At 28.5% G+C, this 25,185-nt stretch overlaps 2 protein-coding genes across 4 annotated transcripts in view; one reads left to right on the top strand and one right to left on the bottom strand.

Moving 5' to 3' along the window:
• Nucleotides 1-50: 50 nt before the first annotated feature.
• Nucleotides 51-3,164, bottom strand: LOC126844394 (uncharacterized). The gene is made up of 6 exons (XM_050582559.1): nt 2,933-3,164; nt 2,694-2,850; nt 2,387-2,608; nt 999-1,113; nt 587-909; nt 51-508 (listed from the first exon to the last, which is right to left on the bottom strand). Exons 1-5 carry the CDS (start codon nt 3,039-3,041, stop codon nt 679-681), a joined length of 834 nt encoding a protein of 277 aa, XP_050438516.1. The 5' UTR covers nt 3,042-3,164; the 3' UTR covers nt 51-508; nt 587-678.
• A 15,720-nt stretch (nt 3,165-18,884) lies between these two features.
• Nucleotides 18,885-25,185, top strand: part of LOC126842289 (adenylyl cyclase 78C) — a 79,974-nt gene continuing 73,673 nt past the window's right edge. For 2 of the 3 annotated variants that reach the window (XM_050579221.1, XM_050579236.1), the window contains exon 1: nt 18,885-19,183. The gene's annotated coding sequence lies outside the window, so the exon portion shown is untranslated. The remainder of the gene's footprint in view (nt 19,184-25,185) is intronic. The other variant, XM_050579228.1, reaches the window with a different exon arrangement.

Here is a 25,185-nt window from a genome sequence, read left to right as displayed (position 1 = left end):
TTATTTTCAAATTAAATTTACAATAATAAAGTTCAATGAATAACTTAATAGATAATATCTTAAGAGGGCGTTGTACATCCAATTATTTTTAATTCATAAAACTTTACACAAGAAAGTTTTGCTAAAAAATATAAATACCTCAGCCTAGCGGTTATAAAAGTATGCAATTTTTTTACTGTAGTTTGAATTGCCTACATTTAGGAGCTATACGGACATAGTAAAAGTCTCGAGAATATGTTTTTTTAGCTAAAAAAATTTCACATAAAATTTGCATTATATTAAAAGGCAAAATAAAACCACGGGTACTAATCTTAAAAACTATGTTAACGTTATAAAAATAAAAATAATTTTTAAAAAACTATTTACAATGATCATGCTGTACAAAAGGGTATAAAAATAATTCGTGTGATTGACATTGAAACAACATAAATTATAATAAAACGAGAGTGATCCCTCTCGGATCACGTTCACAGCACTCAAAATACATAGTATGATAAGTGATGAGTTCCTAAAAAAAAAAAAAAAACAAATAGTAAGTCATATCCTTTCTACGATAGAAAGTTAACGAAGCAATATAGGTACTGACTTGTTATTATTTCAACCACGTTGCTGCGTGGCCACTGACTGTTTTTTATTGTGTATGTAATCCAAAATGTGTCAGTTATTGTAAAGTACCGTTCAAATCATGTTTTCAATCGGTTCCCTCGTGTATTCCAACACCGCCTCCGACAATGCGGATAACGCATTTTCCGTTATGACGGGATTGATTTTTTGCTGTATCGCCTCGGCCAAAATATTTTTAGTGTTCATTTTGTTCTTTTGCAGATAAATTTCCACGATCAGATTGGCTATTGGATTCACGGCGTAATGCTCCACGTAGCTTCCAATGTTCAAACCGAGTAGTTTTGTCTGTAGAAAACAATCAAATACACACATTGCAGTACAATTAAATGTGACGTACACCAAAGTAATCACAAATAACACAATATTGTTAATACATTGGCCTCTCCGTAATCGTAGTCAACGGAAACGTTTTCTACTTCCATACTTCTGGACAGCAGGTCTACATCTATTGTCGTGGCAATAGTCGCAGTAACGTTATGTAAATTGGTTCTAGAAAAAAAAAGTTATAAATCTTTTGGTATACAATGTTCATACATTCATTCAATGTTAATAATTCATGTCAAAAGTGATAGCTCTGTGCCACAGCCACAGTTTGTTGAATTCGGAACTAGCCTATTAGAATTAATGTAGAATTTTATATATATATAATTTTTTTTTTTTTATACACAAATGGAAATTTTGATTTATATATAAATTGTTATACTAAAAAAAAAATGTTTTTTTATAAGTTTGACTTGCCAGGGATAATCCTAAAGTATAGAATATGTATCCGCTAACGCTACATTTGTGTTTAAAAAACTATGTAGATAATATAATATTATAATACCGTCAAATCTTACAACTGGGACAGATTTCAACTTTAAACCGCTGTAAAGTTTTTACCATTATAGCAAAAGGTCAGTTTTGGTGTGTTAATGAAAGCTCAATATAGACTTTGAGAAAAAAAAAAGTTTATCAATGCGTAATTGTATTAGTTTCTTTTTTGTACTTGCTCCAAGTTTTAGCAAAATTCTACAACTTAGACTGCATTACTAAATTTACTTTAAACCCACGTTTTCTTGCACCGTGTCAACTTGGAATCAAAAAGTAGGTACTTAAAAAAAAAAAGTATTACAACATATTGTGTCAAAAAATAAAATTATTTTTTAGAAAAATTGCAGTTTTATCCATGTGAACAATTTTAATTTCACATTATATCATATGACAAATTTAATATTAACTTAATAAACGTGTATTTCGTGGTAATTTTTTACAAGGACCATTTGTATGATAAAAATAACAGTTTCTTGTATGCATTTAATTGCAAATGCCTTAACGAGACCCTGACTTTATTGGAACACATCATTTTTCCCCTATTGTTTTAGATAATACAAAGCACACATAATGCAGATAATATTTACTTTAAACCCACGTTTTCTTGCACCATGTCAACTTGGAATCAAAAAGTAGGTACTTAAAAAAAAATGTATTACAACATATTGTGTCAAAAAATAAAATTATTCTTTAGAGAAATTGCAGTTTTATCCATGTAAACAATTTAAATTTCACATTATATCATATTACAAATTTGATATTAACTTAATAAACGTGTATTTCGTGGTATTTTTTTACAAGGACTATTTGTATGATAAAAATAACAGTTTCTTGTATGCATTTAATTGCAAATGCCTTAACGAGACCCTGACTTTATTGGAACACATCATTTTTTCCCCTATTGTTTTAGATAATACAAAGCACACATAATGCGGATGATAATATTTACTTGATATTGCCAAGACTCTGTGGCATGTTGATTTTGTGTTGTATCCATATGCCGTTTAGGATTATTTCACCGTACATGTAATAGTCGGCTTTGAGTTGCAACTCTGGAATGTACAAGTCGATTTCGCAGTTAACTCCGTCCACATAGATAATCGTACGCAGGTCCAGCAACATTATTCGGTCTAAGCCTTTTATTTCGATATTTTGCAACGAAACGTTGACACTACAAAATAAACGAACAAATAATTTTACAAAAAATCCGCCAACTTTGGCATAGTTTCCATTCCCATTCGGTTCTGTGCACTGACTTTATGTACAGGTTGTCCACGTTTATCAGATGCATGTCGTTCAAATACAGCACCGCGTTTTGGTCGGTGATTTTCCGCTTAAAGTGATGTAAGGCGCTGAGTAAAAGTTGATCGAACACGTTTTTCAGGTTTTCCTTTGAATTCAAATACTGATCGTCTAACCGCATAAAAAAAAAAGAAAAAACAATAACCTTACAACGGAATGATCCAAATTTCCAAAAAAAAAAAAAAAAACGTACCTATCACTTGGTTGTACTGGAGAATTTTCATAAATACATTTTCACCGACCGAGTGAACCGCGTTTGCCCTGATAGCAAACCAAAAGCACAACAGGAACAACAATTGCATTTCCACAGCGTTACGCACAAAACAAATTAATTAATACTTATAATATACATATATGTGTAGGTATAACAATAATCAAGGGCAACGCGAGCAATGAACTGCGAGGAGATTCATCTGCTATTAATATGTACACACAAATGAACTTAATCGTATTACTCTAAGAATTATCTGAAAATAAAATAAAAAAATAATGCAATAACTGATTATTTTTTTTTTTTGTCTAATTTATACAAAGAACACTTTAACGTCAGCTTTATCTAGCGTTGCTGTGAACTCGTGTTTGTGAAAAAAAAAAACACATAATTTTCTTTACAACCATGCGTGTAATAGTAATCATATTAATTAGTTCCTCGTCACAACGCACAATGAATACATTCTGTTTATATTTTTTAAATATAACACAAAGAGGGAAATAAAGAAATTAGCCGGCGTTAAGTCATATTTGCGAGGGGTGTGACTTTTATTATTATATAAAATTTAAATTAAAAATAAACCTTAGCAATATTTTATATATATATATATATATATATCACAATATATTGTAATATATTACAATTACAACATATTGTTACATATAATATTATGTACACATATGTTCACATATTAAAATTTAATAACAGGAAAATCTACTGATGATGACAAATCGTTAACGAATGTTTTTATTATAGTATTGTAACCATAAATTAACAAATCATTAACTTGTATACAAAATATAATAATATACAATAAAAACTATTCAACTTATTAAACAAAAACGTGGGCAAGTAACTAATTAATAATTGTACATAGAAATTAATTTTTCATAAGTTTTATTTATTAAAAAAAAATAACTAGACTATTAATGTGGCAATAATGATTTTTGTAGGCTTTTTTTTTAAATTACATAACAGCTATATCAATTGTTTTAACAGAAAAATTAACTAGATGTATAATATTTAATGTAGATGGTAAAAAAAAATAGTTAAAGGGTAAAAGAAAACCGTTCTTAAATATTTGCTTCTCTCTTCTATACAATATGTTTTTAAACGTGCCTTTTTTTAAAAAATAATTATTGAAAATTATTTTTATTTTTTATTGTAAGTAATTTTTTTAATTTTTACAATAGTGACTTAGACCATATTATTATGTCATATTCCAGAAGATCCATACATATGCATTTGGGGTGAGGGGGAGGGGCTAACTTTTCATAAGTAAATTATCTGAACCATGGCACTACATTAGGTATAATGTTTCTTCTGTGAAATGAGCATAGAACACTGCGCACGTTTGTAGACAACGGTTGAGGTGTGAAAATGTATATTATATTTTCTAAAAACACATGTATTGATGTTTTAAACCAAGTTGAAAGGACGTCAAGTTGTTTTATCGCTAAGTAGCTGTTAGCCAAATTAGTGGCCCTATTGATTTTGAATTTTGTGTCGGTTGTCAATGGAGATTTGTTTTAATATTAATGGTGTGCATCGAATAATAGCGTATAATTGCATGATGTCATTTAGAGAGATCATAAGAAAACCGTACCATATTATTAATAGGCGACAAAGTATAAAGCCAAATATTCAAATAATGGTTACTAATTGCATACGGTAACAAAAATGTTTTAATTAGATAAATTGTTCGTTATCTAGGTCATCATATAAATAATAAAGTGTTCATATTTTAATTTTGATTGCATATTACTTGTACCCTTGAACGGACTGGGAATAAATATGTTCGTTTATCATTAACAAGTATTTACTTACGTTTAAATTCTATTTACTTTGAGTAATGCGTGACGTTTTTGATAAACTTGTAATACAAAATGTACTAATAGCTAATAATATTCAGTAATGCAGTGTTGGGCGCAATTGATGACTTTATGATTAAATTACATGGGCTTTATTTTACAAAAAAAAAAAATATGGTTGGTACGCGTTACCAAAGTAGAAGAACAAATCATACACCTACTTAATATGCTGTTAATGTTATATTCTTCATAAGTTTTATTGAAAAATTGCCTATACAATGCGCCTTAAAAAGCACCAGTGTAAAGGCTATACCATCAGCAAGAACTTGCCCAACATCGAGTCATGTATATTAAAATCAATTTTTGATTTATATTCTACTACAGATGTTTTCTCGCTCATTACTCAAATACATAAAATCATTCTTGTAATACTACCTATATCATTGACTATAGAGTAATAATATAAAAAGATGAACTAACATATGGTGAAGTAAATAGTAGGACTAAAACCAGTATGGCCACACAAAAGAAAAAAAAGTACACATTTTTAAGCGATTGGTACTCTATAGGATAAACATTTGTTTTTGTTTTTTTCAAGATACTATTACCATTGTCATCTTATCACCAGGATATACTGAACGGTATTTTTTTTTCTTCTAAAACTACTATAGCCACCCCTGAGCTATGTACAATAATGCATATTAATACACATTAAACGTTCACCTATTAATTTATATTATTTACATACATAACTGGTTTGAAATAATGCAATAGGCCCAAGCTGCAATAGTCCCAAAATGTGATATTGCACAAATTGCGATTGCCCACTAACCCTGGTCAGTTTACATAATACAAAATATTATAATTAAATCAAGAACAATAATAAAATAGCACTGGATACATACATTCGTCGAGGCCTATTTAATCAGTTCTATCTACAAACGTTGTTTTCCACAATTAAAGACGTTAAGCTTTGATCAATTTTAAGCATATATTTATCCGAATTCGCTTATTAGTTTGCCAGCCGACGCTAGTTAATTAATTGCGTTTAATAAGGCTACAAGGGACCACTACGTTGGTTACAATACATACATGTACTCAAAATTAAATTTATCTTATTCAAAGACAGATTATGTGTGGTCTTGTGGGGTGTTCTGTCTGTGTGGGGGGATTAATGTATGGTATTGGATATATGGCGTGTACTGTGTGCGGGCATATACCAAAGTCGAACAGAATGGAACAGCGGGGTTTTCGCACCCAATGACATAATAATAATACTAATACTATATAATACGTGTACCGTATACACCACCTACACCTTTTTACCCTTCTTTTAGGATGCCAAAAAAATAAAAATGTGAGATATAAATAATTTTGCCTTATTGTACACCGTCGACCCTTTTGGGGTAATAATTTACGGCAGATCCGGTTTTGGCCACCGCAAAAATTTATCTATTCTCTCCGCCTTGTGTTTACAATCGAAAACATGGTAGTTTTCAAAGGATGAATATTGTAAATCAATGGTGGTTTTGGTGGGTTTTTTCTTACTTGTACGTCCCACTTGTACTTTCATGTCTTCGCTGGCTCTATCCGAAGATCTGTAATAGTTTTACCACTCGAGTCAAACATGGGAAATGACAATTTTATTTATAGACTCTCTGAAAGTATTAAAGCATAATGGCCATAAAAGTAAATACACTAACACTTAACACAATGTTAGTTAACAATTATTCGTTTAAATTGAACATCTGGTTAAATGAAATAAATTCCACCATAACATTATTATTGTTAAATTCTATTTGTTAGGTTAACAAAACCTTAGTAGGGTTACCAAAGTGGTTACCTCGATTCCAACGTTCTCATTGGTTATCGCGAAATGTGATAACTGATAAGTGATTGTATTATTTAATTTGTCAGTTTGTTATTATTTGGCATTTTATTTTACTTTCTTTTAACGTTTCGGTTTATATAAATAATTTATATATTGTAATTGCTTAACACATTGTTTAGATGGTCTAAAAATAGTTTATCATCAAGGTCATTAAAAATCATTTTTTCTATTTATTATTAACAATAAGTTAAATTCTTAACAAATGTTGGCGAAACCGGCTGTTTAAGTTATAACTTAAAACTCACAACCGTCTCTATTGTATGATCCAGACTTCTTCTTTTGTTGTTTTCTATTATAATACAAAAATACATAAAACCGTATGTGTAAAGCTATTCAGTTCAATATCATAAGAGTTATGTGTATATATATATTTTTTTAATTTCCTAAGTTTTTCCAAGGTAATTTCGCAGATACATTTTTTAACAGAAACTTTACGGCGCACAAATTACCTTCAGCAACGCACATAAACTAGTTGTTATAAAAACTATATACTTTTAACTGTTGAAATTAATAGGAATAACAGTTAATCGATTATCCAATGGGTTTTATTGTAAGTACCTCTTACACGTTTAATAGCTATTTATTATCGTCGTAGTGATGGCAAAATGCACGGAAAATACAGAAAAGATACATTAAAAACTATTTTAATTAAAAATAACAATTTTGTAATGCGAGAATAAAGAAATCAACTTAGTCTTAGGTGTATATATTATTATACTTTATAACCATGTAGCGGTTTACAGAGCGGTTATACTTTTGGCAATGGTAACTTATCAATGGTTTTCGTGTGGAGTTAACAAAACTGACATTTTGACCAGGTCGACTTGTTTTCACATCAACTATACATTGTACATTTCCCTTATTGACTTAGTAAACTATACTTGATTTGTTCGAGAACGGCCGTACACAATATTATTGTACCTACACTTGTATAAATATTGTACTTTTGGTTTCATTTTTAGGAGTCAGATTTTCACAAATACATAAATTCAACTAATTCTGTATTTTTCTTATGATTTTACTAGCAAGAGTTGTAAGTAGGTGTTGTATTTTTAACAGTACCAAAAATGTAATTTAAGTGGTGTTGATGAGTTAATTCGGTTTTTAATTTTTGGTGTTTATTATTCATTTTTGAAAACATCTTATCTGAAGTTATAACAATAGGACTTTTTGGGAAAAAAAGATGGACAGAAAAAATATCAACAGTTTTTTTTATTTTTGATAAATTCGATTGCACGATTTAGTGTATTGTCATTTGGAAAAAAAACAGATCAAAATGGTTTCTAATATAATTATTTTAGATTTACAACCAAAACGTAGTTAATTGCAACAATATATCTGAACAAATGATAAACGAAATTGTAGATGTTATTAAACTGCATTACAAATTGTTTAAATATCCAAAGTTTAGTCTTCGAAATAACTTTGTATCCCAGACATCAGGATACATATGATTTGCTGAGGGGTCTTCCATATAGTTTCTACTCGATTGCAAATTGTCTAAAATCATGTTCGGTAACAAGTCCTCGTCTCCGGAAACCACAAAACATGACAATAACGTTAGCGAAACCATTAGATATATTAAATTATAAATATTTCTGCAGTCCATTTTCCTAAAAAAAATATAAATTTAACATATTTTATTAAAAATTACCATATACCAAATTATCACAACATAAATAAATATACTCTTAACACAATGTTAGTTAACAATTCGTTTAAATTTTATAACTGGTAAAATGAAATAAGGTTCCACCATAACATTATTATTGTTAATTTCTATTTGTTAAGTTACCAAAACTTTAGTAGGGTTACCAAAGCGGTTACCTCGATTCTAACGTTCTTATTGGTTATCACGAAATGTGATAACTGATAAGTGATTGTATATAAATAATTTGTCTATTTGTTAATATTTGGCATTTTTTTTTACTTTCTTTTAACGTTTCGGTTTATATAAATAATGTATACATAATTTTTTAACACATTGTTTAGATAGTCTATACCTTTCTAAAAATAGTTTATCATCAAGGTCATTAAAATAATTTTTTCTTTTGAAGGCCTAAAAACAAAGTAAGTAGTGATAAGAATTAATACCACATAATTATATTGTACAGAACAGTAGTTCAATTCGTTCAAAATTATACTACTACTATTTAGCGACATAACATTAATTGACAAAGAAAAACATCTGAAAAGAGAATCATATGCAAAAAAAAAAACTTTTCAAAAGTTAACAAAATAATTACAAATCAAAGAATGAAAATTGTTATTGTAAAAAGTATGCTTTATCTAAAAACGTTTCAGTGTTAGAATTGTTGGTATTATATGATTACATTTACTAAAAAAGACTACTTTTTAAATTTTTTTTAAAGATATATTATATATAGGTACATATATATTTTTAGATATATGTATTCTAATAGATGATATTATTTTGTGTTAAATGTATAAAATCCAACAATTGAATGACTTAGAGCACCTACCTAGTATCCGGAACTTGATAAAACAAATTATTGCAAACTATAACTGTACTTTACAACTGTTTGTAATGAAATTATGATTTCGAAGGCGATCTTGTCCTTTTATAATTTTTTTTTTTTGAGTTCGTTTTATTATTACAAAAATACATAAAACATTTTTACGCGATAATGTCCTATTCGAGTAATTTAAGGAGGTATAAAAAGTTGATTATAAAAATATTCTCGGTGTGTTTTTTCGCTAACAAGTTTTCATTTTTTTATTAGAAGTTCGAAGGTATTAAAATACAAATTTAACATTTAAAAGGAACATGCACTAAACGCAGATATAATAATTAAAAACGGTAAAAATATTGAAACGAAACATTTTTATGGTAGTAAATCGTATACACAATTGTTGCGTAGTATGTTTTTTTTTTATTAGTAGATATTTTTTGTAATTAGAATTTATTTTAAACAATGAAAGAAGATAAAAAGATATATATATATTTTTTTTTATTTTAAGTACCTATTATGCATTCCTGGGTAGACCAATAGCAATAATATAATAATTAACGTTTGAAAGATAATAAACTTAACTGTGTTTTGTTGGGAGCTCATGTGGGAAATGGTAATTGGTAAAACTATTAGTTAAGACACAAAAAACAAATTCCTAATTAGCTAATATTAATAATTTGTGTACAATTTCGGTCTGCAACAAAACACAGTTGGACTTATCATCTCCCAAACGCCACATTATATTTTATGTGTTGTCTATTAAGTGTTTGGTTCATTGCTTGAGTAAATATGGATTATATATATTTTAATGTGTAAACAATATCAAATGAATGAATAATAAGTATTTATATACGTTTGTACGCACTACAGTAACGCTTGTTTAGTTGCCTAAGTAATGCGCCGTATGACTTTTGCTACAGTTATGAGCGTTATTATGTTTTTTTTCTCTCAGAAAACCCTCAAGCATTTTTCACAAGTAATATAATATAATGAAAAAAATACTTCCCGTTAAATATCGGTCTTATTTTATTTCTTTGAAGTTGAAATATTAAAATGAAATCCTCGAAAGGAGGAATTTCAACGGATTCCACCAAACGACCGACTAACAACGCTTTGTCAAGGCATATTTACCAATCCAGTAAATGCCAATAATTTCTTCATCGGATGACTTTAATTGGGATTTTTTTTTTAAATTAAAACTTTGATATTAACACTTAACCGATCATTTGTGAAACCTTTTTGATGGATGGGGTGTGTGGCCTTTTTCTTGTTGTATTCACAAAGAACATTTTTTAATATACCTATTTTATTATTAAAATTAATAAAGCCCATAAAACTAAAAAATGTCCGCTACAAAGCAACAAAACGTAATACAGAAAAACATTTAAAAAAAAACTTTTATTATTATATTAGATTTTATACAGTAGTGAAGTATTGCAAAATAAAACACAGGAATAAAAAGTATATATACTTCTCTGCCCAAATGACTTTTACAGCACTCATATCTAAACAGTCAACTTAATATCGAAACAATCCATTTTTTAACTTTTTCAAAGAGTTTTCATTATGAATTAACTCACAAAAAATAAATATTTGATTTCACTAAAATAATAAGTTTTTGTGAAATAACACTTCATAAAAGATGTATAATATGTTGTGTTTAATATTATTTTCTTAAACCAGTACTGAGTTGACTTCCTATTACCTAATAGTTTGATAATAGTTTAGAGATAAATAATTAGAAACAAGAGATAAGAAATAAATGATAAGATAAATGATGAGAGGAGAGTTAGAGGTCGAGAAAGACTGAAAATGATGTTACCCTTCTTTTAAGGTGAGCATTTTTTTGCCCTGAATAACAAGGAATAATTTTTTTATATTTTTAGGTCGTTATTTTTTTTTACTTAACTGTTTTTTTAAGGCTTACTATTTTACTATGTGAAATCGTTATTGGTTGCTTGAAATCCATTTAAAAAGTATCATTAATGGCTAATATATTTTTTTTCCTTCGTGTGATACTAAACTTTGAAATACTATAGTACTAAGTACTTGGTGGTAGTAAGTAGTAGATGTGCATATAAATTGGTTGTTCCAAGACGTTTATAATTTCTATCTTGTACATATTATAGACTAAATGCGAAACAAAAAAATTACTCTTATTCGAATAAATCAACATTAACCTACCTTTTGGGTGTAAAAGTTCTATTCTCAGCTGTGTAATCGCTAAAATCCACATTGTTTGTGTCGTTTGAACAATTTTCTCGGAAAGTTTTATTAATACAGAAAAAAAAACATAAAACGGCTCACCAATAGTGTAATGTATTGAGTTTACAAAAGTATAGAATGTAGGTGTATAAAAAATGATTATACATATTTTTTTAATGTTATTTTAACGACACGTGTTTTTTATTGGAAATTCGAAGAGACATTCATTTGTTGTATTTTACGTTAACACTAAGTTAGGTTGTAAAAAAAATTATAATTTGAACATACACTGGAAATAGTTAATGCACTTACAGCAAACTAGTTTTTTTCCCTTCACATCATTGTCCATTAACTAAGTAGATATTAATAATAGTATTTTGTTTGTCACAGCCTATGACAATATATTGAAATCAGACAAAATAATAATAATTTTTTTAAATTCAGTTTGTATCTAATATTGTATTATCGATTGGTTTTCACAAGAATTCGGCTACAGTTTAGCGGCTAAACAAAAAAACGGAAAAAGAACCTAATAATAGGTACCTATTATTTTAATGTTACTTCGTCGACCTTTTTGGGGTTTTACTGGTGCCCATAACAACAACGTAATTAATAGTGTATTTTATGGGAAAATGGCCAATGGAATTTACTCGATCCTTGTACGAAGTTCGATTAAACCGAGTCGAATTACAAACGACGCCTAATTTTTGTTTGCTATTTCACAAAATATAGCTTGTACAATAAGCTGGCTGTACTCAGACAATGAGGTCAAGTCCAAAAACCTGCTTAGGCACTATAATATAATCAGCCGGCAATTCAACAACATTTGTTAAGAATTTAACTTATTGTTAATATTATCTTTACCAACTGGTTAGTGAAAATTGAGTTTCATCGAGATTTGTTAGCCTTAACACATTGTTAAAACGTTTGTTAAATTAATCACCCAAAATCGGCTTGTTAAGAAGTTAATCGGCATGTTAAAATGTATTGTAGTACTTATATCTAATATTTATATTATTATAGTTAAGAAAATGTTTTATAATTTTTGTTGACTGAATATAATACTAGTAATATCTAATAATGAATTACATATTTGATGAGGAACTGCTTTGTATTGAGTATTTAGAGAACAACAGAAAAGACATCTTCGATAACCCTTTATTAGGTAAGCAGAAGTTATTTTGTGTAAGTAGATTAGGTAAAAAGGAATGGAACAGACTTATATTATAGGTTCAAATATAATAATTTATTGTATTTTGTAATTTAGATAACACTATTATGTCTTGCCTATCCTGACGATGGGAATAATTCTTATCACTACCTACTTTTTTTTAAGCCTTCAAAATAGAAAAAAATTATTTTAATGACTTTGATGACAAACTATTTTTAGAAAGGTATAGACTATCTAATTAATGTATTAAACAATTATATATAAATTATTTACATAAGCCGAAACGTTAGAAGAAAGTAAAATAAAATGTCAAATAATAACAAACTGACAAATTAAAAAATACAATCTCTTATCAGTTATAACATATTATAATAACCAATGAGAACGTTTGGAATCGAAGGTAACCGTTTAGGTAACCCAACTAACGTTTTGTTAACTTAACAAATCGAATTTAACAATAATAATGTTATGGTGAAACTTATTTTTTTTTTAACCAGATGTTAAATTTAAACGAATTATTAACTAACATTGTGTTAAGAGTGTATTGAAATAGTTGGTGAAACCGGCTGATTGTTGTTAAGAGACTTACCTGCTACAACAGAATGCAGGGATACTTTTCAAAATATTTCATTTCTTTCAACTACTCTCACGATAATAATGTAGGTATAATATAATTAATATATCCAAAAGGGCTCAGAGTTTCCAAAAAAAAAAAAAACTCGTATAAAAAAATATATACATTATAGCACGGACATACTGTCCGTGCTATATAAGTGAGATAATATACAAACCTTGGAAAATAACGCAGCCATTGCTGGTGCAAAATGGGATTTTACAATATGCATAATGGAATGGAAACATTATGGCGAACGTGTACACAAGAATTTGCATAATAATGATAGAAAAAAAAAGAAAAGAATTTGTCCCTTTGATCTTTGCAAAATCTAATATTGTGTATTGTCGACAAACAAAAAACCTATCTCAGATTAATTGTGGTTGTTTGTGGTGTTGTTGTCGATTGGATGAAACTACTTTTAGATTTTGTATAAATTAGGTTAGCGCCAAAAAGTGAATTTAACAATAGTTGGTGAAACCGGCTGATACTATATTATAGTTGTGGCTAATTAATGTTCTTGTAAAATCATAATAGTTTTTTTTTTTACGTTTTGGTCGTTTTTTGAAAGTGAATAATTGACTTTATAGGGCTAAACCAAATGACGCAGATTACGCCATATGCTATTCTAATTCTTAACATTCTCAAAATGGAGTTCTGAAAATTATCACTCTTTCAGGGAAAACAATTTATCAACTAAGCGTCATCAGCTCTTTACCAGTAAATCATGTTTTCCAACACAACAAAACGTCGAGTGCGAGTCCTTTAAGTGAATATATTGTGAACGAAATGCCTAACGAGACGACTACTTAGCATTTAACAAACGATAGAGGTTTTTCGGTTTGGGTTGTGCTCTTCGCCGTTTGTGTATAATGATAATTGACAAGTCGATTATCAATATTGTGTGTGTGTGTGTATATTTCTATTTGTTCATAGAAAATAGTGCCCCCCCCCCCACACGTTATGAAGAAATACAATTTATTTGAACCTATTATTTAAACAACGAATAACTGCAAATAATATTGTAATCCGAAATATTCTATAATACTGATATTGATTTCTATGTATAGTTGATATATTAAATTGGGTGATATCAGATTCAAATGTCATCATTAACAAAAACCAGGCAAAGTTAAACGTTTTTTACCGTTTTGAATATTTAACGGGACAGAAATAATTATCGTTTCTCGCCTTTTTTATTATTATTATTACTTTTTTCTCTCAACACATTGTAGTCGTGACGTTAATGATAGGAAGTTTTTTTCCCCCATTAGCAGACCGTTCTCTTCACTTCCCAAATGAGATTCTACATCCGGATGACGAATGGCAAAAGCGTTGGCAGCAATTCCGACATAAGTGCACAGGCCAATACGTAGGTAGGTTTTATGATTTATTTCAGTGTGAAATTGTTTGAAACAAAATAATATGTTCAACGGTTATATTATTACATAATTTTGTATACTTGCACACACAACGGTCGTGCACAAAGTTTTGTCATTTTGTCGCGTCATCGTTTTCAAACAGTATTTTTTTTTAAACTACAATAAAAAACAAAACTTACACTATATTGTGTTATTTTTATAGGGATGAAATACTCATGATATTATACTGTTAAAAATACACACACACACACATCAAGAACCGTACAAGCCAATTTTATTATTAAAGTAATTACGTTCGATTAATTGTAGCTATAAATGATACTGTTTTTTTTTAACTAGGATATTTATTTTCCTCGGGTCGTTACCAAAATATAGTCGGGTACTTGTTTTGTTATCTATTCACAGTTGAATAATTCTACTCAATCGCTTACTTAATATTTTAAATAGTTGTTAATTTTTTTTAATAACCCCTCACAAAGTCAAGGAAGATTGTTCCAAGAGCTGTACGGCATGTGCACTAATATATTGCAAGTATATTTAATTAAATAATGTACAGGGTGTTCCAGAATGAAAGGTAAGTAATAGGTGATTCGACATCTGGAGGACCCCAAAATAAGCCCCCCGTTTTCATTTTTTCAATTGAAGGTTTCAGCTGTTAAGTAAAAAAATAATGACTTAAAAAAAATATATATTCTCTGTTATTCAGTGCAAAAAGCTCACCTTAAAAGAGGGATCACATCGTTTTTAGTCCCTTTCCGCCCCTAACTCAAAAATTGATAAGAGACAAGAAATAAGAAATAAATGATAAGTGATAAAAGATAATTACAAAGAGATAAATGAAAAGAGATAAGTGATAAGAGATTAGAGATAAACACAGAGATATATATAATTAACTAGATTGCTAACTAGCGATCAGAATTGAAGCCGACGGTCCGCCATTCTGGTGGGATTTATGTGTGTTATCAATGCATATTATATATAACTGTATATATTACTATATCAATATTATTATATATATATATCTGTGTTATAAACATATATTATTCTCACGTGATAAGGTTGTAATTCCCACCAATATGGCGGAAAGTGGATGCTTCAATCTTCTCCATTGGTTGCACGTACAGTTAGCAATCTCGTTTATTATATATATATATATATATCTGTGGAGATAAATAATTATAAACAAGAGATAACAAAATAAATGACATCCGTGATAAGAGATAAATGATTAGAGACTAGAGGTAAGAAATAAATGATAAAATAAGTGATGAGAGAAGAGTTAAGGGCCGAGGACTGAAAATGATGTTACCGCTCTTTAAGGTGAGAATTTGTTTGCCCTAAATAACAAGGAATAATTTTTTATTTTATTACTTAACCGTCGAAACCTTGAATTTTTGACTTATGAAAACGGGAGACTTATTTTTATATATAATGTATCAAGAGTACTGAGTATGTAAATTATAGTTTAACGGTTGACCGATATATTGTACCGTATGGTAAATGTATAATCGATACGAAAAGCGTGCCGGAAAATGTGTACAATATACTACGTTGTGCAAAAATAATGTCAATTTATGGACGACACCACGTCAATAACAAACTTGCACGTTGTTTTACCATGCCTATATACATTACATAAGGTACATTATTATTAACAGCGGCTTTAGACGTTTATACAAACCCCCCCCCCCCCAAAAAAAAAACAAGTCCGAAAAATAGCTGGAAACAGCCAAACGTACAAAAAAATTAGCAAACACTACTATGCGCTATATATTAAACGAAATTCGTATGCGGCTCTAATGGCCGTGTACATACTGTTAAGTATAGGCATATGGCCAAGTATATATATATATATATATTTTTTTTGTATGTATATAACAACATATTACCGGAAAACATAATTTTTTTGGTAATGAGCAATACGGATGCCGTACGTTTGTGTGTAATAACTTAGCTTGTTGCATATTATTGTGTAAAAAATAAATAATTTCAATATTAAAAGGGCGCATACATGTTCGTGTCACGTTGGTCGTATTAATAAAGATCAAAATCGCGCAATAAAATGAAAAAAAAAATAACACACATATACATATAATGATGTACAACAAAAAATGTTGGGTTATCTTTTTTTTAGACGATGCGAGTCTTGTTTCTTGTTTGTCAATTGACAGTAAAAAAATTCGATATCCCACTAAAAAGCTGCAAAGGAGGTGTAATAATGTGTGAACGACGTTGATGGTCCATTTGGAATGACCGTTTTTTATGAATAAAATCTTTGTGTGTATTATACTAACCATGTAGCTGGTAATCTCAGGTTTAAATTTGTTATTCCACGTTCGACCATATATTCAGCGTTATAAACTTACAATATATATACAGGATTTAAGTATACAATTTGGACGAGGATGATCTCTGGCGATGTGCTTTTATCGTGTAAAAATTACCAAGTCAAAATTTGATTGTATTTTTCACAAAATTGGTACTATTTGTCAAACAGCATACTGGAATTTATGTTATTTCCAAATCCACACCACAAAGCGAATGTTGTTTTTACTTTGAAAAATTGTAACCAAAATAATTGGAAATGGCCCCTAATTGAATAAACATGTTATATATACATAGATTAGGTCCCTCGAGGAAATAATAGATATGATTATTATGTTGGTGCGGATTATATGGTAATAATAATAGTATACAATGTAATGAAATCCAATGTGTATATATATATAAGCTATGGCCAAAATCTCAAAACGTTTGATCAGTTTAAATTGGATCGCTTTGATCTTCAAGTAAAACCTAACTCAGAGTGAACTCGACAGTCCAATAACTTAATATACATTTAACAGCTGTACTTTACACATATCGCCAAAATATCAACATTTATCTACTTTTGGTGTCAATTTTTATGGTGCCCAAGACAAGCATATTTTACCAAGTATTAAAATCATTTAAACAAAAAAAATATGGTTTTTTTAAACTTAGATTTCAATTTCTAGCCTGGATTTCCTCTGCAAGGAAGAAAGTCTGAACTTGGGCTTTTTAGACTACTCTACCGAATCCCATTACCGTCCAGGATAACTGCCTAAACTAATCGCCCGTGAAATTAAATTCTCCACAAATATATATATGTATAATATACATACAGGTAGTAGTAGTAGTAGTAGTACACTCAGAGGTGGGCATTAGCTTTTTTTATTTTTTGATAAGTATACAAAAATAGGTGTACTCGATAATTGTACCTGATTACCTTTTGTCTATAACTAGTACTTTTTAGCAGTATTATATTTTAATACTCTATTAAATAATACTGAAAAAACAATTTTTTTTATTTCACATATATTTTAACAAAAATAATATATTTTACCTGATATTTATATACTTAGGTATAAGTTCTACCAGTTTTCAGTAAAATATAACGTTTACCACCAAAATAACTTGTTTTCTTGGTACATTAGTATGTGTATCAATAAATAATTTTACTTATGTATATATATTTTGAGTTCTAGCAAGTAAAATGCAATTTTTCGTTTAGTATTTTTCTGCACATCTTTCAGTTCAGCATCGTTGCAACTATTTTATTGACAATATTATTCACTATGAATAAATTACAAAATAGATCACCAACAATTACCTAATGTTAATTAAATTGATCAATAACCGTTTTAAAGTAATCTGTAACCATGATTACAGTTTAACTGTGAAACTCTATATGGTTATTTTGCTTGTTTATTGATACCATATAAATCTCACATGATATACCTTTTACACGCAATAAGTTATAAATAATTGTAATCAATAAACATTGCATTAGATTACAATAATCAAACCCAACACTTAACTAAAAAAGGCAATATGTACACATTAGGTTACTAATTGAAATATTGTAAAACAGTATCTTTTTTATTATCAAATAGGTATAGTTTATCAAGATGAAAAAAATTAGCTATACCATTCTTAGATGTACTTTTTTATTTAAGTATTTTTTTTTTTTTGCAAACAAAAATAATTCCAAGCAATAACTATCATACTGTAACAACCTAACCGCCGTAGGATTAAATTGATTTTCAATCTATCGTTCAAACATTATACTATTATTTTCAACAGCATCTTTTACTACGACGAACCAAGGATATGCGCCTTACTTTGATGAATTGACACAATTCATTATACACTTTTATATAACACTTGGGTGGTTTTTTTTTCTGCACTATTTTTCTTGCTTTGTCCAAGTATTTTTCCTAAGTCCCTCGTCGATGACGGTTGTGCTTGGCGCACGGTTATTTCATCACAAACGGTTGGCCATATTGAGAGACACACACCACACAGAGAGAGCTGTTCACGTTTCCACATGGTCTGAAAGCTCCCGGCAGTTCCTTTGGACGTTCCAACTTTGGCGGGTGTCGGTTTGTAGCTGTTACTTCGGGTAAAACATTCTTTTTTTTTTTTTTTTTTAAACTGTTAAAAAACCAAAAAATTATAATAATAAAAAGACGGAAAAAGTGCGTCGTTAAAACCTGTGTTGACCCTTATCCGTGTAAAATTGTAAAAAAAATAAAACTATTCTTCTCTCCCCCCAACCCCTCAACATTGAAACGGTGTAAGATATCAAACTGGAACTCAAAGAAGAAGCATTGACAAACAAATAACAACGGTAATTGCTATATTTGTATCTACTCGTCGACATAGGTAATGATAATTTTGTAATAATAATAATAATAATACCTACTAATGATAAACTAGTCGTTTTGGAAGGCCAATTGAACAAGTTAATGTCAACAGATTAATGTGTTATGATATTACATTGCACTTGTGAAAATACTGTCAATTTTTGTTTTAAAAGATTTTACTTAATTGAAAATATTATGTAACAACCTGGTTTTTTTGGTAATTTTCTATTTGATACCTTTTCGACTAAAATATGATATTATAGTACATAAAACTTGTAATTTGCTGACAACTTTTGTAGTATCTTGAAATCTTCAAAACGAAAATACTACTATTACAACAGCAACAAAAATAACATTAAGTGATATTATAATTGGAGACTTTGATACTCAAACATTTGTATACAAAAAAAGGAATCTTAAACGTGTATCTAGAAAAAACTGATAAACGTGTACATAGTAAAGGCATATTTATATGATTTTAAATAGAGGTAAATGCAATACTTGGCTAGGTAGGAGTTGAGTTGTATAACTGAATTCCAAAAAAAAAAAAAAATCAAATACTGTTACCAAACTAAGGAATATATTGCCTATGTGCATTCAACAAGTGCTAAACACACTGTTCTAAGTATCCTTAAATGGGAGGATCTCATGTAGCTTTTTTATTACATAAGGTTAGGTTTTATCAGATGAGATCTCCGACACTTCCATTTCATGTCCGAACACATTATTTTAATACCAAGACATTTACATAATATTATCATATTTGCGACATTGACTGACTCACAAACAACTCTATTAAAATAATTATACGGTATACTTAGGCAAATTAGTATTGAATCTTAATTTAAAATTAAAGCCACAATATGAATTTAATCATACGTAACCAACAGTGTAATTTAACATTGATGATTGTCATCGAAGCTTTAAATTTTTTATCTAATTGAACTTAATATACAAATTCACGGTTTTTGTTCTTTTGTATAACCGTAATAGAAGTATACTGCAACTTGTGAAATATATCTAATAGATACCGTGTAGGTACCTCTACTATTTTTGACTGAAATAAATTACTGTTCTTTCATAAAAAAAAAAAAAAATATTGGTCATCTTCACAGATTGCGACTTTGCGAGGACATTCCTGTAAAATAATATTTATTGCAGGGATTTACTATTAAAACAACATTTTGTTTGAATCACGTTGGCTTTCATCCATTATTCCACTACAATCCTACCGAATCACATAGTAGGTGTGGTAACGTGCATTTATCTATTTTTAAGTACACTTTAGACTTTTGTTAACACCGTGTATTTGATGGATGAACAAGCTTGTTTTTTTTTTTTTACCAAGTCTGGTAAAAGAAAACTTGAATAGTTCATAAAGCTTGTTTTTTTTTATGAATTAAACATTAATGGTAAAGCGTTTTGGTCCGTTGCATTTTTTTTTATTCACTTTTTCCTAAATAAATATAAAATAACACTAATAAAAGCTCTTAATAAAACAAGCAAGTATTTTAATTCTAAATTTACTAATAATAATAATAACTTAATAATAAAACTCACTATGAATGTAAGTAACAGCTTGCTATGAATGAATTTTTTTTTTCAACTGGTTCCTAAATGTTTAACAGAAAATTGGAATTTCTTTGAATATACAAAATATATAGTTGTAAACATGATTATTGGATGATCCTGTAAAATACCTTCTATTTTTCAATTAAGCGAAAAGAATAATATATATATCTATTGTCAACAATGTATTAAAACTTTACTTGTAAATAAAATGGCTAAATAATAAACAAATATAATTTAATTTATATTATAGTGCTGGTAAAAAACATTTTACATTTATGATTATTATAACGTTTTTACTTTTTTGTTTCCAAGTATTATAAGTTCATTTATTAAACCGATATGCTATTCTATATATATATATATATATTTTTTTTTTTTTTTAATAAACAACATTTGTTAAAATACACTAATAGTTTATAAAAAAAATTACCTTAACAAGTATGAAAATAAAGGAGCGAGCGTAGATTATAAACTAATTGAGTAAATTTGATATATTAATAAAAATAATTGACAGAGTTTACAAATTTAAAATAAAAAATGTTTACATTTAAAAAACGTCAATGTATTACACAATTAATAAAAACACAAAACTGTTGGTTTTTTTTCCTTCAAACAAATGGAAATCACATTTACATCTTCATTCGCTCGCAGTTATGTACCTCACCTGACCCTAATTATAAAATATAAGGGAAAAAACCGAAGAGAATATATAAGGCGTGACATAAATGTAAATAATTACTTGAATTCATTTCGTTTGAAGTTTTAAACAGCCAGCAATTTGCGTAGCTGCTTTTATTAATTACAATTTACATTCTTATTACCATAAAAAAAAAAAAACGATTCGAAACGCTAATCTGTTGAGAAACGTTCAATTTGAAACGCTGGTATTTTTAATTGAGTTTTTTTTTGTTGTTTGAAAATTACCGTTTTAATAATAATTAATGGAAAAACTTATCTTATTGCCATCGAATAAAAGTCAGTTTTTTTTTTTTGATAACATAAATATGTAAGCATATAATTATATAATAAAAATGTAAGCTCATATTTTAATCTTCATGTTGTTCACTCTTGAATAATGTTTTTATAGTATTAGCTTTGGGTAAAAACCAAAAACAAAATAGATATTTTCGAAGGGATAATCGGTTTTCCCTTTGAAAATGATTTATTATTGCCAAGCAATAATTCACCACTTGAGCGAAGAATACTTATAACTATTATAATCATATTATACCATTTTAGTTAAAAAAAAAAAAAAAATAACAGCACAGCCAAACAAGGCCGTATTTATGAGGGTGGATTTTGGTGGTTAGAAGACAACCTTAATAATTTTTTTTTTGTAATGCTAGTTGAAACATGTAAAAGTAAACAATAATAATATAATTCTACATTTTTTAAATTTATACTGTCAGTTTTTTAAACTTTGAAAAATAACGCTTCGAGTAATTTTATTTATTACATTTTTTAGTGTTTATTTTCTGTTTTAATTTTATATCTTGTAATTGGTTTAAATAATAAATTATTTTTATTGTTTGTATGTGTAAGGTATTGACAAATTCAACTAGATAAGTACAATGGATTTGATGATTAGCGTTCTCCTCTTAAGATACCGGCTACTAAATTTAATCATAGATTTTTTAACCTAACCGGATATTGTTCCGGTTATAAATATAATGTTTTAAATATAAAAGCTAATAAAATAACTGTCTACGTTGTAGATAATAGGTATATGCACATTGCAAACAGGTACACCTACACTGAAAACAGTTTCTTTTGGGTTAGATTATCTAAAAAAAATGGACCTAACAAAATTTGTACTTCACTCTTTTTTTTTTTTAATAAAATGTGTAATTTGGAAACAAAGCTGCTTTTTAATCACTTCGGGTGTAGTAAATTTATCTGACGTTTTTTTTTGTTTGCATGTATTTGGTATGTACCTACTAACAGTATTATAGTAACTGTACAGACTACAACTTATATATACCAAAACGTTAAAAGAAAGTAAGATAAAATGCCAAATAATAACAATAAACTGACAAATTATTTATATACAATCACTTATCAGTTATCACATACCTTATTAACCAATGAAAACGTTGGAATCGAGGAAACCGCTTTGGTAACCCTACTAACGTTTTGTTAACTTAACAAATCGAATTTAACGATAATAATGTTATGGTGAAACTTATTTCTTTTAACCAGATGTTAAATTTTAATGAACTGTTAACTAACATAGTGTTAAGAGTGTATTTAACAATAGTTGGTGAAACCGGCTGATTATGTTTAACAGTTAATATACTATAAAAACGTGGTCATTATTATTATCAAAAGCAACAGCTGTAAAGTGTGCGGGCAGTAAAGTATTCAAAATAAGTACATGTGTCATAAAAAAAATTCTATTATTTAATACCAAAGTGAAATTGTGGCACGTTCGATGATAAACTGTATTTTTAACACTATTTTTCATTGGTTCAATACACAAACCTTATTGGGGATTTGTTAGTTGTGAGATTTTTAGTCTATACACACATGTATTTCCTTTTTTATTTTTATTTTAGAAATTTTACTGTTTCAACTTAAATTTATCTCACAACGACTTCATAAGAACAATTCTTGAATTATCATCAATAGTGTAAGATTCAATTTTAAGTCAAACCTAACATACTGACTTGAATAACAATAGTAATGTTACTAATAAATTGTAATTTGGGGTTTCTGTTAGTTCTGTTCAACATTCGTGCGGTACCAATTTATGATTTATTTTACTGTTTTAATAACAATCAAATGACTAGTCGAGCTAAAAATTACCTTCCTAACTAATTAAACATTATTATTGCAAGTTTGTCCGGCTTTGCAAAACACGAATGTATATAACTTCACAATGCATTTGAACAGATACACATTCTTTACACACAAGCCGTTAACATAAACAAATTAATTATCATTATGAGTGTAATTATTGTCGAATGTCGCAAAAAAAAAAATCATTGTTAACCGGTCGTGTCTAAACTAGAACCGATCATTTACTCGTTTAATTTAAATAACAAACGATTTACTAATTAATACCACAACGAATTTCGAGAGAGAGAAAAAAAAAGTAGAAAATTACTTATAATCATATTATCTATTGTGTATAAATAGATAAGTTATAGTTGTATTATATACAAAATTGATCTGCTCTCAAGTAGAGAAAATCTAGTTATTATATATTATTCTAGTGAATACAAACATACTTTGACTTTAACATGAAACTAGCAAAACGGTCGTTGACATAAATAATAAGTAATAAGAATGTCATCTGGTGCTGTCTAGCCAATTATTATTAATGTTATGAATAATAATTATATTAATTATTATCGAATACAACCGTTTTGTAGACAAGTGTTGTGCATATTATTATGATGCCAAAGATGCACGGTTTATAATCTACTTTCTTTGGATTGTTACCACATAGTAATGTGTTTAGGCGTTTTACTAGAATTTTTTTATGCCTTGTCAACTTATTAAGCGTAAAAGCACTTCTTGTGGTCATAAAATTAACAACATTATGCTGTAGCTGAGTGACCTACAAAGAATATATTATATAATTTTGAATCCATGTTACTCATCATCTCCCGGTATCACTTTATTTATTACAATTCTATTAATGTAATAACTATAAAAGTCATGTGCCATTATGTGAATTGATATGCATCTAAACCTTGTTTATTTAAGCCATGGCCTCGACAGTGGAACGGTGACAGGTGACTATCTCTCTCTCTCTCTCTCTCTCTCTCTGAAAACGGACCCTGCAATGGATTCGAAACGTCAGCTGGTAACTAATGACAACACTGAATAGATCCGAAAATGATCAAACTAGTTCAATCCGTTAAAAAGTTTTGGCACCTCCATCGTATGATAAATGTTCCTTTAAAAAAATCATCATCATTATTGTTATCAGTGATTGTTGTATAGTATAGTATAGGTACTGACTATGTCCATCACTCTTCAGTAGGTACACAACTATATAATTAAGACATTTTTATCATTTTTTTGTTAAGAAGATGTTCATAACTGTTGAGAAATAGTCTTATACAATTCATTTTACTTGTACTACACGTGCTGTCGTTTGACAGTATCTATAGTTTAAACAATTCCTAATTTAATTATAATATTCAACCGCCAAAAAGCTATTTGCATTATTTAGCATATGTCTGTCCAGAAGGTTTAGGTACCGCGTAGCTGGTCTGTTGTGTTTATTGTTTTTAATTTACTTTTTACAATCGAAAGGGTTAAAAAAACGTTTGTTTATTTAAATCTTTTCAGGTTCAATATTTAGTTTAGTTTAGTATTTTTTTTTTTAATTAATTTTTTTTTCAAATTACAATCGTATTGAAAAAACATACATATATACAATATTATACATCTGTATAAATAAAACAGGCTTAAGTAAACACACTGTTCTCTGCGTGT

The sequence above is a fragment of the Adelges cooleyi genome, unplaced genomic scaffold, assembly GCF_023614345.1.
Source record: "Adelges cooleyi isolate 19-005CV unplaced genomic scaffold, UGA_ACOO_1.1 ACOO_flye_CR_arks_rails_tigmint_CR_PRNA_108, whole genome shotgun sequence".
NCBI classification, from domain to species: domain Eukaryota; kingdom Metazoa; phylum Arthropoda; class Insecta; order Hemiptera; family Adelgidae; genus Adelges; species Adelges cooleyi.
This window is presented reverse-complemented; position numbering and strand designations above follow the sequence as displayed.

Bases quoted from the DNA above. Each gene is read 5' to 3' on its own strand.
- LOC126844394 (XM_050582559.1), bottom strand. From the start codon at position 3,041: ATGCAATTGTTGTTCCTGTTGTGCTTTTGGTTTGCTATCAGGGCAAAC. The intron at 1,114-2,386 runs GTAAATATTATC...TTTTTTTTCTAG, and splicing joins CAGAGTCTTGGCAATATCAA to AACCAATTTACATAACGTTA. The intron at 910-998 runs GTATTAACAATA...TGTTTTCTACAG, and splicing joins ACGATTACGGAGAGGCCAAT to ACAAAACTACTCGGTTTGAA.